Below are 19004 nucleotides of genomic sequence, written 5' to 3' on the forward strand. Positions count from 1 at the left end.
CTGTATTTTTCATCATTTTTGTAAAAACAGTGCATAATATGACGTCATCAGATAAACATCTTGCTGTTTTTCAATTATATCTATGTCTTGACCTTATTCATTTTTAAACATTGTATGCCAATTTGAAATAGTTATCAAACACTTTTATTTCTTGGGTCAAAACCAGGCCTTAATGCCCCTATTCCATCACATTTTTAAATGTCTAATGAAATCTGTAATTTATCGGCGTTCTCATTGAACATTTTCTTTTAATGTAAGGCACCTCCACGTCAATCAGATTATGGAAATCGAGGAAAAAACGTTTGAAGATTGTAAACAGCTGAAAACCCTGTAAGTACATTTGTTTTTATGTACATTAATGATGACCTTATCCAAACAAAGTTTCGAGGATATTAATTTCATCATACGTTATCTAATGTCATGCAGTTTTATCGGTCACATTAACAGTCAATAACGTATTCGCTACCGATAGTCTTATTATGGGCCAACTAGTTCTAACCTTTGAATATTTCCAATATCCCTTTAAGTTACACATTTGTAGGGAAATTAAAAAAAAAGTCGATACATCTAATGAAATATCTAAAGCCTCGGTCACACCTTACCGGATAGCACACACGGACGCCTAATGGATGAAAATAAAAGATGTCCGTTGACAAAATTGTTATTCGTTGGGAGTCCGTTGATGTACTGACCGAATAAAACGGATATGTAACAAATGCATAACGGACACACAGCGGATATGCAACGTATGATCAACGGAAACGTACCGGACAGAACGGATTTCGAACGTTCATCCAACGGACGAGTACCGCATAAAACGGACACCTAACGCAAGCGTACCGGATAAAACGGATGAACAAGATATACGGAAAAATTAAAGGCGACAATAATAATGCATGAAAATCGCATAAATTTTCAAAATGTTTCTGCGTTACAGGTTTTGGTTCGTTCTTCATAATAAACATTCATGAACCTTCAGAAATCGGACAATCCAATAATTGGCATTTCTGACGCGAAATTTTCAATTGGCATTTATCCGTTTCAGATCCGTTAATCATCCGTTTTATCCGTTAAACGTCCGGTAGAAGTCCGTTAGGAAATGTATATGCCAGACCTCCAACGGATGTTTAACGGATACGTAACAGAAACAAAACGGAAACGAAACGGACGAGTACCGTACAAATCGGACGCCTAACGGACGTACAACGGACATTTTATCTGTTGGACGTCCGTTCAAAGTTTTGAACATGCTCAAAATTTTCCTACGGACAGAACGGACGTCGACGGATAAAACGTACGCTTAATGGGCATGCAACGGATTGAAAAAAAGTTATCCGTTAGGCGTCCGTTCGAGCTATCCAGTAAGGTGTGACCGAGGCTTTAAAAAACTTGAATTGTCAATTTGTAATTACTTGTTTTAATTATTAAGGTTATGATATTGTGTTCACTGTTGTTTAATATACCGGGGGATGGGGTATGTCGTGAGTAACTTTTCAAAGCTGGACATGACTTTGTGCCTGAATGATTATTTAAAAAATGCGATAATTTGGGTTGGCAATCAGAATAATTGCGTAATACATGTTTTATATAAGGTTGATGTGGTGTCATTTCTCGTATCAGATGCGATTTAATAAATACACAGTAAACAATTTATAGTTTGTCGTCAACAATAAAAATCGATTGTAGGATTTTCACATATCCTCAGTGATTGATATTATTTTGCATCCAGTTCATGTTAAGTTATGGGCATAGACAACTCTAGAGGAAAAAAACCGAATACAAGATAATATCTATACGTTTCAGAAACCAAAATGTGGACTAATATGAACCATGCAATGCACAAGAGCTCACTGGATATAGTGCGCAGTGAGACTGTCATCAAAGTTAGAGGTTTAGCGCTTCAAAACCAGGTTTAATCCACCATTTTCTACATTTGAAAATGCCTGTACCAAGTCAGGAATATGACAGTTCTTGTCCATTCGTTTTTGATGTGTTTTGTCATTTGATTTTGTCATGTGATTATGGACTTTCCGATTGGGTTCTCCTCTGAGTTCAGTATTTTTGTGATTTAACTTTTTGTTTCTAATATAACTACTCTGGATCTCATAAAATGAAGCAGTATAATCAACATTATTGTCTTCTGAGATATATAATCTTATTTTTATCATTGTTAGGAAATAGCAAGCACAAACATACGAATACACTTGCCCTAATTGACCTTTCCCTTGAAAATCGATAAAGCAAAAGTTTGTTTAGTCAACATAATCCCATGGTAATCCTTATGTTTTTCTAATGTTGTCTCGTGCTCATCAATCCAAAATGCATACATGTAATACTAATATTAAAATAATAATATAAAACATATCCACATTTTGGTTGGTAGAGGGTAGGAACCTCATCAACCGAAACAGACACTATGTATTGCCCGACCAAACATAGCCCTTAAACCAATCACCACTTGGATATTAAAAGAATGAGGATGTATCACATGTACTTCCACAAAAGATATCAACCAATGAGGTTATTCACATATCCTCAGTGATTGATATTATCTTTATATCCAGTTCATCTTAAGTTATAGGCATATAAAACTCTATAGTCCATACAGCATATTTGCAATCTCCAATTAAAATGAATTACACCACTAACAAGGTTTTCCCTTAAGGAATAGTATTCCAAATACTCAAAACAAAAATATCTTCAACAATTTTCTTAAATATTATTCCTTCATTACTTTACAACACTACTAAACATTTCAAGATACATGTACACAGTTCTTTATAAAAAGTTTCATAATTCAATAACTTCTCATGAACTTGACCACATACAGACTTTTAAACATTGTTAAAAGAGGTGTTAAGGCAATGAACTCATATTAAAATGAACATTGTCATAATTTTCATAACATCTTCAGAATGTGGAAAACTTGTAAGCAAAGGGACTTCACCTCCAAGTGTAAACAATGCTGGCTTTTTCTTTACTGTTGTTAAATCAAACACACTTTTTACTTCCTAATCAGGAACATTGACAATTGTATTTCCATTTGATACTTCACATGTCTGTTTACAATGTATTAGCCAATAACAACTTGTTTATTTGTACTTAAGACAGCATTAATCACACTTTGAAAAGGAAAAATCCCTTTGCCTACAATCCAAATGGAAAACCACTAGGGAATCAGTGTCCCTCGAACTGCAGACAAAGAAATTTCAATTATAAAATTTAACCTTACATAAAATTTTATACAGTTGTAATAGTATACAAAATCATTCAACATGTTTATGAAATAAAACAAAACAAAAATATTGCATACATTTTTAATCTCCCAAGACAAAAATATTTTTGTGACATATCTCAACACATCAGTGAAATTATATACACATCCAATATTAAACATCATGAAATAACAAACACATTATTATAAATCTTTTTACTTTTAAATAGGGTCATTTCAACATAAAGCTGCTTCAATCACAGATTATTTTTTTTTTTTTTAGTACCGGCCATATTGGCATATTCTGCCTTTCTCAACACAGACATACATTATTTAGTGTTATATCCATATTTCCCCCATTCATTTTTGTTTCTTCTTGTTTATAACTATTTTCCTATTTTCAGATTCCAAACAGTACTTTCATTGCAATTTGTTCTCACCATATTCTGATCTGAAAAAAATACTTTCCTTTTAGCTTGTTGGAACTCATTGACATGCATCATCGTGCATTCATCAGCCTGTCAAAGCTGTAGGTAACATCATCTGAAAACAAAAACATTCTATGCAATGCTATTTACAATCAAAGAGACCACTGAACGCGGACCTTGACGAATACACCTTAAAATTAAATACATATCACTCCAGTAAACAACATTAAGGTTTATGTACCCTTCTGTAGCCATTTTTTTACGAACTTTTCAAACTTCAATTGTATCAAAACTACAGATATAATGCATAATAGACATACTAACATTTTGTTCATATTCCAAGGGGAAACTTGATGCAAAGCATTATTTTTTACTGTTCCATTACATTTAATAGAAAAAGAGGACTTTGTGGCAAATAAATCGATATTTTTATAGAAAATCCACAGCCTTTATCCTTGTTCTCTCATATTTGGCAATTTGATGACTGATATATATAGGATTATTGCATGCAGTGCTAGCATTGATTTCCTTAAAACAAGTTTATAAATGTAGTTATTGGTTAAGACAAGCATAAATATGGCCAAAATCAAGTACACCTTTTAGGGTGCGCTCGACTTAAGTGACTCAGCACGAGGTGTTTTGGAATTTACAGGTTACTTAGAACTTTTTGTAAAAAATAAACACTAGCACATCATAGAAAATCAAGTGAGTAATTTATGTTTCAAACTTTATAACAAAAATCTCTGTATTAAAGGCTGTGGATTTTCTATAAACATCTTGATTTATTTGCCACAAAGTCCTCTTTTTCTATCAAATGCAATGAAACAGTAAAAAATAATGCTTTGCATCAAGTTTCCCCTTGGAACATGTACTAAATGGCCTATCTCTATTATTTATTATATCTTTAGTTTTGATACAATTGAGGTTTGAAAAATTCGTACAAAAATGGCTACAGAAGGGTACATCAACCTTAAGAAAAGCATTTGACTCTGTATGGAGGACAGCCCTTCTATATAAATTATGCAAAATGGGAGTAGGAAAGTCTTTTTATGGGGTTATAAAACAACAATACTTAAATACAAAATCCTCTTTAACATATAAAAATCACATTTCTGACTATTTTGACATTACTAGAGGTGTGAAACAAGGGGCTCTCTCCTGTTTGCTGATGATCTGCTTTTATAATCAGAATCTAAGGAGGGTCTCCAAAATAGTCTAAATAAAGTTTCCATGTTTTGTGAAAACTGGCAGCTTTCTCTAAACATAAATAAAACAAAAAGTATGGTCTTTTCAACAACAGAACAAAAGCCTGAAACATCTATTCTTGTATATAAAAACAAAAAATAGAGAATGTTATGGAATATCCTTACTTGGGTCTGCTGATTAAATCAAATGGTAATCTCAGTCATAGTACAGCTGAATTAACAAAAAAGGCAAAAAAGGTTTTGTTTTCTATTAAAACAAATACTAATTCTCTTGGCAGCCTTCCTATCAGAGTGTCAAATAACTTATTTTGACACCTTAGTGAGACCTATATTAACTTATAATTCTGAGATAACATATTTGGACTCATATATAACATATTTCAAAGCTAAAAAAAGAGCTATGGTTTCTGGAAAAATTGTGGACCCATTTAATTCTATTGACAAGACTCCAATAGAAAACTTGCATCTTGGTTATTGCAAGTTTACCCTTGGCACTAACAAGAGTGCCTCAAATTTTGGTACAAGGAACGAATTGGGAAGACTGCCTATTGAATGTCATATAAAAACCCAAACTATTATGTATTTAGCAAGGCTTTTCACCTCAAATTTGAATCCCTTATTACATGAATCTTTTCAATTAACTAAAACTTTGGATTCTAGTGGCTCCTGTTCATGGTTCACTTTTGCAAAAGATATTCTTTCTAAATCTAACATTGATATAGATAGACTAAAAACCTGTAATAATTTAAAACAATTAAAAAATATTAAAAGATATATTAAACCCCAAATAAACTCATATTACAACAACCTGTTGATGGATAAGTTGAAATCTATTGACGATAAAAGTAAATTAAATTTTTATAAAGGACTTGAGCCAAATCTATTGATCAAATCTTACCTCTCTAACCCAAACTTTGAATTTAGAAAATTAATTACAAAACTTAGAGTCAGTGACCATTCATTACTAATTGAAAAAGGAAGGCATTTTAAAATTCCTCGCGAAGAGAGACTTTGCAAAAAATGCAAAGTACTAGATGATGAGAAACATTTCTTAATAAATTGTTCTCATAATTCAAATATTAGATTAACATATTTTAATTGCATTAACAGAGAAAGTAATTCATTTGCTAATCTCACTGACAATGACAAAGTTATATATATACTTAACATATCAACATCAACACAAGTGAATAAACTAGAATCCTTTATAAAAAAAGTCAATGGAACTGAGGACAGGGGACCCTTTAATATTTACCTGAATTTGTGTATATATATTGAGTTACTTAGTTATTGTCTTTATTTGTTTTTGTTGTTGTTATATGTCACAAACTGTATAGTTTATATGGCAATAAAACTTTGAATTGAAAAATATCAAGTGACATATCACAATAAATTATTCCACTTTCTCAATATTTCTTTTCTTTTCTAACAAAGTCTTTAAAGAACATTTTCTATCAGTTTGTACGATGTAATAATCAATGAAAAGTCCACAACACTCAAAAGTAACAAAAGAAACTATTTACTCTATAAACAATTTATTATTCTCCTTTCAACTACAGGTCTGAAAAATGTCCAGAGCCCCCACTTTCACATTGATTTTATTTAGCGATAACACTTTGCTCTGCGTTTAACCGTAGCACGGCATAACAAATATCCGACCACCTGGGTTGATTATAACTACCCATGGTCTAAATCTCAAAACATTTTGCCACCAAGGTCAAATATTACCATATAGTTCTATCAAGAAGCCGTCAAGGCGAATATAAATTACTACCAAGGTTTTAACGCTCCCAAGTCTAGTATTTTTAATTTAATGTAGCCACCAAGGTAAATGTAAAACATCATAAAAATGACCACCTAGGTATATTGCCACCAAGGCATGTATAATCGACCACCTAGGTCTATTGCCACCAATGTATATATAAATGACCACCAAGGTCTTAAAGCCACTAGGACAAATGTAAGTAAAAGTTAAAGAATATAGTTACTTTGTCGACAACACGTGGAGCACGACCTTCCCACAGCTTGGATATTGACAGAATGAGGATACATCACATGTACTTCTGCCAAAGATATCAACAAATGAGGTTATATGTTAATTATAAGGGACATCTTGAGTCATGTGATGTTTTACTGTGTTTGATATGTAGTATAATAAACATAAAGCAATTCAAATCTACAAACATAAAACTAAAACTGCTTATCCAACTTATCTGATAAATATCAACAAATATTTGACTTTACGTCATGTGATGTATTACTGTGTTTTGCATTGTTAACTATGGTCTAATATGTTTAGAAGTAAACGTGTGACCTACTTGCAACCTATTCCATCACTGTTATAGTGATATGTCAGCAGTTATCGATCATTCACCGATCATTCAAATCCGTGTCAAACTCACACATATATCATACTTACACTGATAATCTTTGACTGTTGAAACCTTTCGGAAGAATTGATCTTTCTAAAGGTTTGATCTCTACTGGTTAACTTGTTGAACTATAGCAAAAAAGTCATCTAATTGCGTTGCCTATTTCAATGAACTAGTACAAATTATTAATTAGGAACCAGATGAAGCTCATCGACTGGTGAGAGATTGTCTAGCCCATTGTTGGTCTAATGCTGTGTCCTGCTCTGAATTTGGGTTGGTGTCATATTAAGGCATTCCTCGATTTTCAATATCATTCAAAAGGTTTATGTCTTTATGTATATATGCAGTAGGATATATTTGTATGATCGATTGAAAAGAAAACAAAAGACTATATAAAGTATCATTTATTTCAGAGATCTTAGCGCTAACCTTATTGAATATATACAACCGACAACATTTAAGAATTTGACATCCCTACAAGTATTGTGAGTTGTTTAATATCATATTTTGTATCAGTAAAACTGACATTTAATACCGTTTACACTACCAATTGTACATCACCAAATATGCATTATATTGTTAATGCTAGAGGCCAAAACCTGTAAACGTCGAAGACATAAAAGCATATTTGAGGAGCGAGTACAGCAAAACGATAAAGCACAAGAAGTAAAATAAAAGGTGCCAATGTTAAATATATGACAAGTCAAGAAAGTATCACTTCCCCCCAAATTTCAATTGATCATATCCCAAAAAGAAGTACACGGACCTTTCATTTTGCTATGTTTATAAATTCAGTCATCTGAATACTATCAATTTATAACAAAACTTTACAAGACCTTATAAATTTGAATGATAGAGGCAAGCGTCCTTTTTAAGTATGCACATTTTTAAGCGTTTTAACAACATATATTCGCCAGCATTTTAAATCCATTGAATTTATTGTTTTGCCTTAATGAACACTGTTATGGATAAAGATTATCCCAAAATAGATAATACATGTGTAAATACCTCGGAAAAATCTACAAATGAGTCGAAATGATTACGATGGTAATCCCCTATTTCGTTTTCACTCACTCACCCTTGTTTGATGGATAGGATACAATGTATTCATTTTTCTTTCATTAAAAGTATAGCTAGGTTACTGTCATATATAGTGTTGCACTAATTCAACAGTAATATTAACAGACCTTGAGGTCAATAAACAAGCTTTGACGATAGTAAACAGTCAACACGTACATGTATATTACAAAACAGAACGTAGACCACTTGCAATTACATTTTACCAGGAACAATGTTAAGACAACTTTCTAGATAATTAGTTCGTATATCTAGCGGGATTAATCATATATACAAATGTAGATTACGTTTTTTTAAACATTACAAATGAGTCAAGAAAACATTAAGTTTACGTACGCCTAGCAGGAAAACAATCAAAGAGCTGTATATCTTCTTGGGAAACGATTTGTCACATGAGTATGATCACATGTCTGGGCTTTACCAGCCCAGTAGTCAGCACTCCGGTGTTGACATGAATATCAATTATATGGTCATTTTAAGAACTATCCTGTAACAAAACTTTGCTTTTTTCGAAAAACTAAGGATTTTCTTATTCCAGGAATATATTACCTTAGCTGTATTTGACACAACGTTTTGGAATTTTCAGTCCTCAAAGCACTTCAACTTTGTACTTGTTTGGATTTATAACTGTTTTGATCTGAACGTCACTGATGAGTCTTATGTAGACAAAACGCGCGTCTGGCGTACTAAATTATAATCCTAGTACCTTTGATAACTACTTTAAGAATCTGATAATAAAACAGTACAATTTTTTATGTTGAACATTCAATTATTTAAGTATGTAACAGTTCAACATTTTCATTCCAGGATAAGTACAATTGAATTAAATTAAAACTTTTTTTTTAAATCATCCCCTTACATACATCACTATTATTAAAAAAAGAGGAAATAGTGTTGAGTCAGTTAGGCATATACTTTAAACTGTGTATATCACCAAATAACGCTGAAAGAATGGTTGTACTCTAAATATCTCAAGATCGATTAACATTTTACAAATAAAACCTCAACAAAATTAACTACGTTGTGATAAGTTCGGAACTTACTTTGATGGTGAAATATTTGATCGTCTCAGGCATCTTTGATAAATATTTTGCAGTGAATAGCAACGACAGTAATTTTGGTATGTACTATCAATATGTGGTGTGTCGTTTAGAGAAAAATTTTCTCGTTTCTGTACAATTTATTTGCCACGGTTGTAGACTGTAGAGTCTAACATAATATAAGGAAAACTGTGTGCTATATTACTTTGGTTGTGTTAAGAGTAGTTATCAAAAGTACCAGGATTATTACGCTAGATTACATTTGATTAACATCTACGTCAAATATCATTTTATTGATCTTTTAAATCTATTAGTTTATTTGCCTGTTAACAAATGTGTGCAGTTATAAAGAGGATGAACACATTCCAATTGTATAATCTTTTCTTTTAGACATTTGTATGACAATGAACTATCTACAATAGCACCGTTTACTTTTATAAATCTGCCAAGTCTTCGAGATTTGTGAGTATATGTTTAGTATTTATTTAAATTGCAATCGACGAAAAACCTGACAGCGTATGGATGTTATCAAATATAAGTTAACGTAAGGCTTTCACCATTGAGTGAAACTTGTACAACAAAGACAGCTATAAATGCTACTGACGTAATCTGAAAAAAATAAAGCAAGAACTCAAGCAGCCTAATTTAAGATGAAACATCAAACGAAACACAAAACGTTTAACTACGCCCTTACGCCAACTACACATATACTGGATACAATATGGTTATCATTTTCGTTAAGCTGCTATCTATTTATGAATTCATTCAAATTGACAATAATCTTTTACATAAAGTTATTGACCTTAAATGAATCAAAGTAATAAAAAAGGATCCCTTAACAATTACATATCTGTATTAAGAACAACTCTACGTTAATAATAACGGTTTATGCACACGTATAAAAAAAATGATTTGTTACCTTTTTCTGCATAATCCTGATTACTGTCCAAGTATGTTGATCTGTTCACGTTTATGTTTAAATACAATAACAAATACTAGGTGTTTATCAACACCCAACATATTTTGCATCCTTAATGTGGTCGTGTTGAAATTGTATTCGTGCATATAATTTAACTTTCAAAAATGATATATGCATGTATACGCTAAGTTAAGTATACACTATTTACATTACAGACATTTAACTCGGAATAATATTCGTCATATCAGGGAGCAGGCATTTGGGTACTTACCTCCACTGTCTCAACTGTAAGTTTATATTTTGTATTCACGAATGTAAACAAAATGTATACTTTGTAACTGTATTTTTAAATTGAGGATGTAGTGATTTTAGTTTGAAGAAATTGTGACACATGTTCGGAGTCCTTGTTATTTACCAAAGGAACAGGATAAGCTATATGTATGCGCATATTTTTGGTTCATAGAAGACTTCAATAGCTCAAAAAAGGTCATTACGAAATTTGAAGCAGATTTAGATATCTTGTTATTCGATTTCAGACCCACATAGTTTGATTTTTTTTTTCTTGACGTAAGTTATTATAGAATTAAACACATTTTTATAGAGGTTATTGATATGTAAACCGGGGCGATTAATTCGCAAATTTAAAAAAAGTCCGAAAATCCTTACAGTTTGCGTAGTTTAAGAAACATATTTGTTTGTTGGCTTCGAATCATGTATTATCAAAAGCACAATCTCATGTCGTAACTAAGGAGTACGCCGCCATCTGGACTTTTTAAAAACCATAAATGTCTGAAAAATGCAACAGAATCTAAAATGATGTACCACCTACCTCAAAAACTTCATTTTAATTAGATATTATCCAAATTTGGAGGATACGAAATAATCTTTCGTTTGAAATTTTTTATTCGTATGACGTCGTGTTTTGCAATGACGTAAATTCTCCAAATCATTTGTGAAATGTCCAGGAATGTTATGCCCATTTTCAAAGCTTTTTAAAAATGCATTATTTCTTTTATGTTTTATATGCATTAACATAAAAAAAAAATCTTTAATCTTAATTTGCTTTAAATCCCGGGAACCCTGCATGTACGTATATTGCGTTTTAGAGCTTAACATACTGCCTTGATATCATTAAATATATTAAGATTATTAATCGCATTAAGCTGCAATCTATTGATAAATACAGTTCTCTAATTTTAACCTTTAACATGTAAAATTATTGACCTTATATCAGTCACAAAATTAAGAAAACTCGAATATTACAATAACGGCTATGACAAACCTATTAAAGGTGGCATGTTTCCTTGGTTGTATGTTTATATTCCTGATTATTCGTTTCAATTTTCAACTAAAAGAAAAGAAAAATACTAGGTATCGTTCAGTACACAGCAGTTTTTATCGGTAATTTGTTCGTGTTTAAACTAAATTCGAACATATGACGTATGCATATTCATGATATTGGAGATGTTTTGTCTTACGATTTAAGAAACACATAGTTCGGTTGCTGTTTTCTGGTCACTATTGTCTTGTAAATCTTGTAAATCCTAATAAAGTCATATTCAGAATCCCAATAGCACAAATGTGAATTTGAATATACACATACTAAAAGTCATAGGTATCTACTAGTTGAAAATTGTGTTTTTGAAAAAAAAATCCAGAAATAACACGGAACGAATTAAAATATCAAGGCCGATAAACTGATAAAACATCAAATTGATTAAACGTCTATAAAACGATTAAGACTTGACTGCAGCAGGTATTGAATACAAAAAAGGTAAAATCAAATATACTCTAACAATTTGTTTTGTATCGCGTAGACTTTAATATTTCGGTATTATTACATGTAGTCATCAGATCTGAATTGTTTATTCTGTCATGTTTTTTTATGTTCTTAATTGATTCGAGTATTTAATAAACGGGCTCCTGGCGCTAAAAAACCGATAATAGAAATTGTAGAAAGAATATAGAATATGTTTTACTAATAATACAACAAGTATATGTACAAAATATGCATGTGTTAATATTTGATAGGCCGCAGATAAAATGTTCAACCAGTTCCACGGAGACAAACAACCCGATAGCCAAAGGATTGAAAAGAGGATATCGGTGACCCTATCATAACATAAGGGTCAACACATTTCTCATATGTGCAAGAGCGGACTTGACGGAGAACCTCCCTCTATTTACACAGACCTCTGAAAACAACGATCTCTCCGATTTTTTAAAGGAAAACAATTAACCTGAATTACGTGTACAGCGGAGATGACACCTCCCTTCTGATACCAGAAGTGGAGGGGATTCCTCTTGATGACAAGAGTGAACCCTATATTTAATTTAATACCCTACACTAACGAGCCGGTAGGGTAGATATATGTGCCAGAGGGGAACATTTTCAAGTCTGTTTATAAGGGAGAGATTGTTTTCTCATACGCTAAAAGAATTCCCAGATCATTGCAAATAGCCATGAAAGCACATTGACTGGTTCCGCCCCGTCCAAAGGTAATGAACATCGGCGCCCTCAAATTTTCTTACAGAAACAACCCAGTGTAGAAATGACGCAAACTTGTCAAATAAAGCACAGCTCATTGGGGCTTCAAAACTGTTTTTTTTTTTATCAAAATAAAATTCTTAGTTAATTAAGAATACTGAACATTTTTTTGGATCAATAGAATCATTGACGGATGAATTTTCGGGATAAGATAAGTAGTGAATAACTCGAAACTGACCATCCTTTCCCTTTTGAACTAAACCCAATGGCGAGATTCGTAAAGTAGAAATATGCCTAAACTTAAATGGACCAGCAACACGCCCTGCATTTTTTTCGTTCTTGATTTTTTGAAAAAGTATATCTGGTCTATCAATAACAATTTTTAAGTTTCAGGAATCTGTAGATAAACGAGGGTCTTAGTAATGTTAAGAAAACTTTGATCTCTCAAAGCTGTTGTTATATAAAATGACCAAAAATCTTGGTTTATGACAGCCCAAGATGACTGATGTCTTTTGTGCTTTTCTTAGTCTGAATTGCTCATCGTATGTTCCCCAACCGTGTGATTTATTTGTTGCGACACAAAAATCTCTCATTTACCTTGGCAGTTCGTGAGCCCAAGAACTTTGTTTCTCTAGCAAAAAACTCATATGAATCTTGAAAGCGCTGGTCCATGTGTGTATATTTGGTATAGCGCGATATGGTAAAGACTGAATCCGTATGTGACCCCCTTTTACAACTAAATCTCCTTCATGTTCAGGAAAATCTGTCAGTTCTCTAGGAGATTTAATCAACAAACTAAGGTCGATAAGGTTATGTTTCCAAATCTTATATTTTAGTTCCATGGGTATGTAACACCCGATATGGTCAAACAAACTTTCCTCGTAACGGGGATGGCTTTGTGATAACTGGATATTTTCGTTAAATATGTTAGATTCTGTCACAGTTGACGTGTAGGATGGTCCTTGGTCACTTATAAAATCAATAACTGACTCACCAGATGATCTGGGATTGACTACACTAGCTGGTTCTTTCTCCTTAGGTTCGGCCATTCTTATTTGTTTAACCCCCTGTCCTCTAGCTGGATTTCTTTCTTAAATTCCCTCTTGGCATGGTAGTTTTAAAAATTGGTCAGCAAATAAAAAACTAGGATGGCACTAAATTTATAAACTGGACAGCAGACAAACAGCTGGGATGGTTCGTAATTTAGACAATGAAAGTCATACTTTGTATACGGCTAGTGTTTCTTCGGTATAAACAACTCTAAATGTCAACAAAATGTTTGTCTGCGGTGCTACTCGGGCAATAATTAGTAGAAAGGTGAAAATTGCAAAAAAACAAGACTATAGACTATGTCGGAAATATTTTTTGTTTAATTTTATATATAACAACATGTTCGTATGAAGCTAAACAGATGATGTGTGATAAAGTTATGAACTACTTTACACTCTTGAGAACAAAATGCACTTGCTAGTAATCACTCGTAACAAAAAGAGGCGTTCCTTAAAGGAAGTCAGTGTAGCAGACACTTTTGATTTCTAATACAAACACATTATACATGTTATAATCCAAACAAAAACAAAAGAGGGACAGTTAAACTCATCAATTGAAAATATACTGACAACGCCTGGCTAAAGATGATAAACAGACAAACAATAAAACACATGACACAACATAGTAAACTAAAGAATAAGAAACACCAACCCAACCGAAAACTAGGGGTGATCCCAGGTGCTCCGGAAGGGTAAACAGATCATGCTCTCCATGTTGCATCCGTCGTGCTGCTCATGTTATAACTAATCCGGTAAAAGGTTTCATTCGGTAGGACACATTCATGAAAGGGAAGGGGATTTTAGTTACGACGTAAGGAACATATCCGATATTATTTGTGAAACGGTAATTCCATAACGGTCGACCAACTCGTGATGGCGTCCGTAAAATTTACGAAGGCCCGATGTCAACTTCACCATTTGAAACTCTTGGTTTGATACCTCCCTTATGAGCAGCAACCCTCTATCAAGAAAATCTTGATAGGAAATGCAAGCACAGGAATATCGTATCAATTGGGAGATATATACCCCGTATGCAAGTGCTGATGAAATGTTGCTACTTAGAAATGGAAAGTTCACAATTGGAAAGCTGCTATTAAACGCCAGTAGCCGCATTCAACTCAATTATCTGATAAACAATAATTGCTATTATGTCAGGTCCTTCAGATTTTGGCTACGCGCACTTCCAAAGTACTTATATTTTGCAAAATGAATATTATATGCACAAGTATACAGTTTAAGCTTGTGTTTATTTCAACTATATTTAAAAGTACCTTATTCTAATTACATGACAAGTTTATACTAGTCTTTTTTAATTACTCCGTAGTTCTGTGATAGTTCTATCAGCTGTTTTATGAATATGAAGATTTAACTCTTGTTGGCAGATGTTACTTCTGAATTTGCAATTGGTCCAAAATAAATATAAAGGCTATATGGCTTTGACACAATTCTAAATGGTTGCTAGTTAATTAATTATCAACTTTTATTTCACTTGGAAATCAATGTAATTACTTTCAACCGATTTAATGAAATAATTAAACACATACCATATTTTTTCAATGTTTTCAGGTATGACGAGTAGTTCTTTTGTATGTCGATTGCGTTACAGCAATTAACAATGCTTGATTTATGTTGGAGTTGATATGCAGTTTGATGATATTTTAAATATATATTTCGGTCAATAATAATGAATAATTTGTATTCTAAGGGTGCTCTCAGGAAATCCACTTAATTGTGACTGCAGTATTTTTCCATTGTGGTCATGGTTAATTGAACGATCATCCATAGCAACTAATGCTCAATGTAGCAACGGAACATTAATTACATCACTTCAATCACCTGCACTTGAAATATGCAATCGTAAGTAGAACTAATTTATATCGAATGATTCTCAAATAGTGACACTTCTCTTCTTTGAAAGTAAGTTGAGCTATTTTCTGCAAGCTACACACATACATATGAAAAGCTAAATACTTTTGAATAGTACAGTTAATATGCGAATGTCGCAAAGTACCTCTATGGTATTTGTGACACATATAGTCCGTTTAAATAAAATCTTTTTTTATGTATTTATTTATTTTTTACAATCAAGGCACAGAACGTTGGAACAGAAGTTTTTTATTTAAATGCTTAAATTATTATCAAGTGTGTTTACAACTACAGTTGTATTGCTTGGCCTGTCTAGTGGTCCATACACTCGAACATATGATGAAATCATCTTATAATGAACTCTTACTTTACTATATATGTTACAGACATCTATCATATTGGCCTGACTGAAATATTCCTATCGAGCAACCATACAGTGTCCCCTGAATATAGAATTTAAGTCTCCCATATGAAACATCATTCCAGGACTCGCATTTTTAAATATGATAACATTATGAATAAAGATGCGTTGCTTCCCCAGAATATGTGTTATATTAAATTGAATCTGGTAAAGTTGGCATTGTCCATGCAATCACGAGCTGGTTCATTGTTCTTGAATTCCTGTGTCATAGCTCATAATGTATATGTTTAAATAGTCACAAAGAAAAGCAAGATATCCTTCTCTCGGCGTTGACATATTTTGAGACCAATTTAAAAGGACAGGTGGAAAATTCAAAATAAATTAGGTTTTAATGGAGCTTCTCCTTACACCACTTACGAAGTTGAAGAGCATTGAGAACCAAACATTCCTACATGTTTTGCCAAAAACATAAAGTTTAAATTTGTATTGCTATTAGATTTGTCGCGGTATATGTACATGTTAAATTCATATATTAAGTTATGATTGTTAGTTTGTAATTATCGTTGCATATTGTTCTATATCTTATCATTTGTGGTTTAATTCTGTAATTTTTGTCTATATGTATGTAAAAGTAAAGATAAATAATCACCTATTTCATTTATATGATTCTTTTTAGTTAAAAGCAACTATATAGGCAGGATTTATTTGTTTTTAGTTTGAAGTGGAAGAAACACTGAACCTGTTAACAAGTACAAAATATTACACCATAACTAAGACTATTCTATATTAAAATTCGTGTAATGTACATGTGACGTCATGTTTTGCGGCGTTGATGCATTCTTGTGACGGACAGTTTAGAATATCATTGTGCTGTATTTGTGTTCAGCCGTAGATTGGTTTTAAATGGTCGTTGTTATTTTATGGTTTACGTACTTTTATATGTATGTACTTCACTGTCCTGAGTGTTCTTGCGTTTATTTGTATTTTATTCATATCACATAATGCTAATATTTTAGCGGTATTTCTAACATTGCCATATACACAGGAAGCTTGGCTAGAAACAAAACCAGGTTTAACCCACCATTATCTTAAAATGTCTTGTACCAAGTCAGGAATATGGCAGTTGTTATCTCCTGGTCCGTGTGTATATAAATTGGTGTTTGTAGCAGTTCGGTGTACATGTATCTCTTCTTTTATTTATTTTTTATTGTCGATGTGTTAACTGCTGTTTTCGTTTATGATCCGGATTTGTTTCAGATAAATCGGTTTATGACTATTAGAATGTGGTATACTACTATCGCCTTTATCTATCAAACTTAATGGTTATACTTTTGTTTTATTGTAGCTGATAACTGCCACTGCTTCAATGGTGGGAAATGTGTGGCAAACGGCAATGAACTTGCATGTGACTGCATTGGACAGTGGACCGGTGCATTTTGTCAAGGTGTATATTAATTTCAGAACAAAACATTGCTATTGAAAAACATACCTGTATGATAGTAAGATTGTCCTTTCTAATAACGTATTTCTTATGTATATCGTTTTGTAATCATGTTACTTTATGGGGACATCTAACTTCCTATCAGTGCCAGTCCGCTAGAATTACAGAATTAGCATTATACTTTTTTCTATTGCATCTATAAAATCTATAGTTGGTCATTCGCTTGTACGGAATATATTCTATTAGATGAAGATTTTATTACTAACTCATTTCATTTCAATAGAAAGTCCGTGTGTCTCACATGACTGTGGATTTGGTAACTGTTATATAGAACCTGTGAATGGTACAGCTCAGTGTTTATGTGCCGACAGACATGTTAACTTTTGTCCAGGTATGTGATTGTTATTTTAATGTATTATAAATGGTGATTTAAAATCGAAAATAAGTGTTTTAAAATTTGTTAGTGTTTATGAATGTTTTACATCTGAAATTCATTTAAAAGACAATAAATGTAACATTGAAATAAAACATTGTTTGAATTTGCTATAATACATTTATCATATTTATGTTATAAATTAGTATGATTTTAGAAAATATTATTCCATATTACATCAATATCATCAAATATAATGTTCATATATAACGTTATGACGATACACACTATTTGTGCATAGTCATACTTGCACTGTTTCATGGGTTAATTATGCATGTTGTCAGTACAATATATGTTCCTTGGTCGATTGTTTTCGTATTGTATATACGTTAATGTCAGTTAACACATACTCTGAAGTATATTTTATATTTTCAGTCTAATCATCAATCAATAATCTTTACATCTATATGCATACTAACGGTACCTGCTTATTGTGTTTTAATAACAGCTTTCATGTTTATAATTAAAAATGTGATCGAAATAAAGAAATGTTGTATGTATTGTCAAATGACAAATTGTTGTTAAATAAATTTTAGATCAAAACTTTCAATATTATCAAACAAAGATTTGATAGTTAAAAAATACTTGTATTTTGTTTTTTAAGACAGTACATAAAACAGATCAATCACTTAAATAAACAATGATACATTTGTAATTCATAACATAACATATTTTTGTTGTTCACCTCTTTTGAAGAATTGTTTTATTATAGAATTTTTATCTAGCACATTTTATGTTTCAGAGATTGTTCTTTTGTATAGTCTTTCTTCCTTTAAATGTTTTTTTTTCATCATATTAAAGCACCATACACACATTTTAAACCTTATTAATTTACTAATTGTTTGCATTATATATACAAGTAGATGAATACTTGTTAACATTTAATTTATGAATCTCTGACATTTCAAATTTATTGAAGAAAATTTGTATTCTGATGCTAATAAAGAAAATTATGCAGATAATTAATTGAAGGTATCATTTTATTATTGTATGTACGTATGACTAGAGCATATAAACTAAATCCTACATAAATATGAGATGAGCGTGATGCGGAGTGTACTGCTAAAATAAAGAACAAGAAAAGGTAATAGTTTTGAGCTTAATTATAGCA

At 32.0% G+C, this 19004-nt stretch overlaps 1 protein-coding gene across 1 annotated transcript; it reads left to right on the forward strand.

The window, feature by feature from the left end:
* Positions 1 to 265: 265 nt before the first annotated feature.
* LOC143052813 (uncharacterized) lies at positions 266 to 18567 on the forward strand. Its single transcript, XM_076225924.1, has 7 exons — positions 266 to 330; positions 7633 to 7704; positions 9727 to 9798; positions 10471 to 10542; positions 15498 to 15649; positions 17365 to 17463; positions 17744 to 18567. Exons 1-7 carry the CDS (start codon positions 281 to 283, stop codon positions 17857 to 17859), a joined length of 633 nt encoding a protein of 210 aa, XP_076082039.1. The 5' UTR covers positions 266 to 280; the 3' UTR covers positions 17860 to 18567.
* The last annotated feature ends 437 nt before the right edge of the window (positions 18568 to 19004 follow it).

Source organism: Mytilus galloprovincialis, chromosome 11, assembly GCF_965363235.1.
Source record: "Mytilus galloprovincialis chromosome 11, xbMytGall1.hap1.1, whole genome shotgun sequence".
In the NCBI taxonomy this organism is placed as follows: Eukaryota; Metazoa; Mollusca; class Bivalvia; order Mytilida; family Mytilidae; genus Mytilus; species Mytilus galloprovincialis.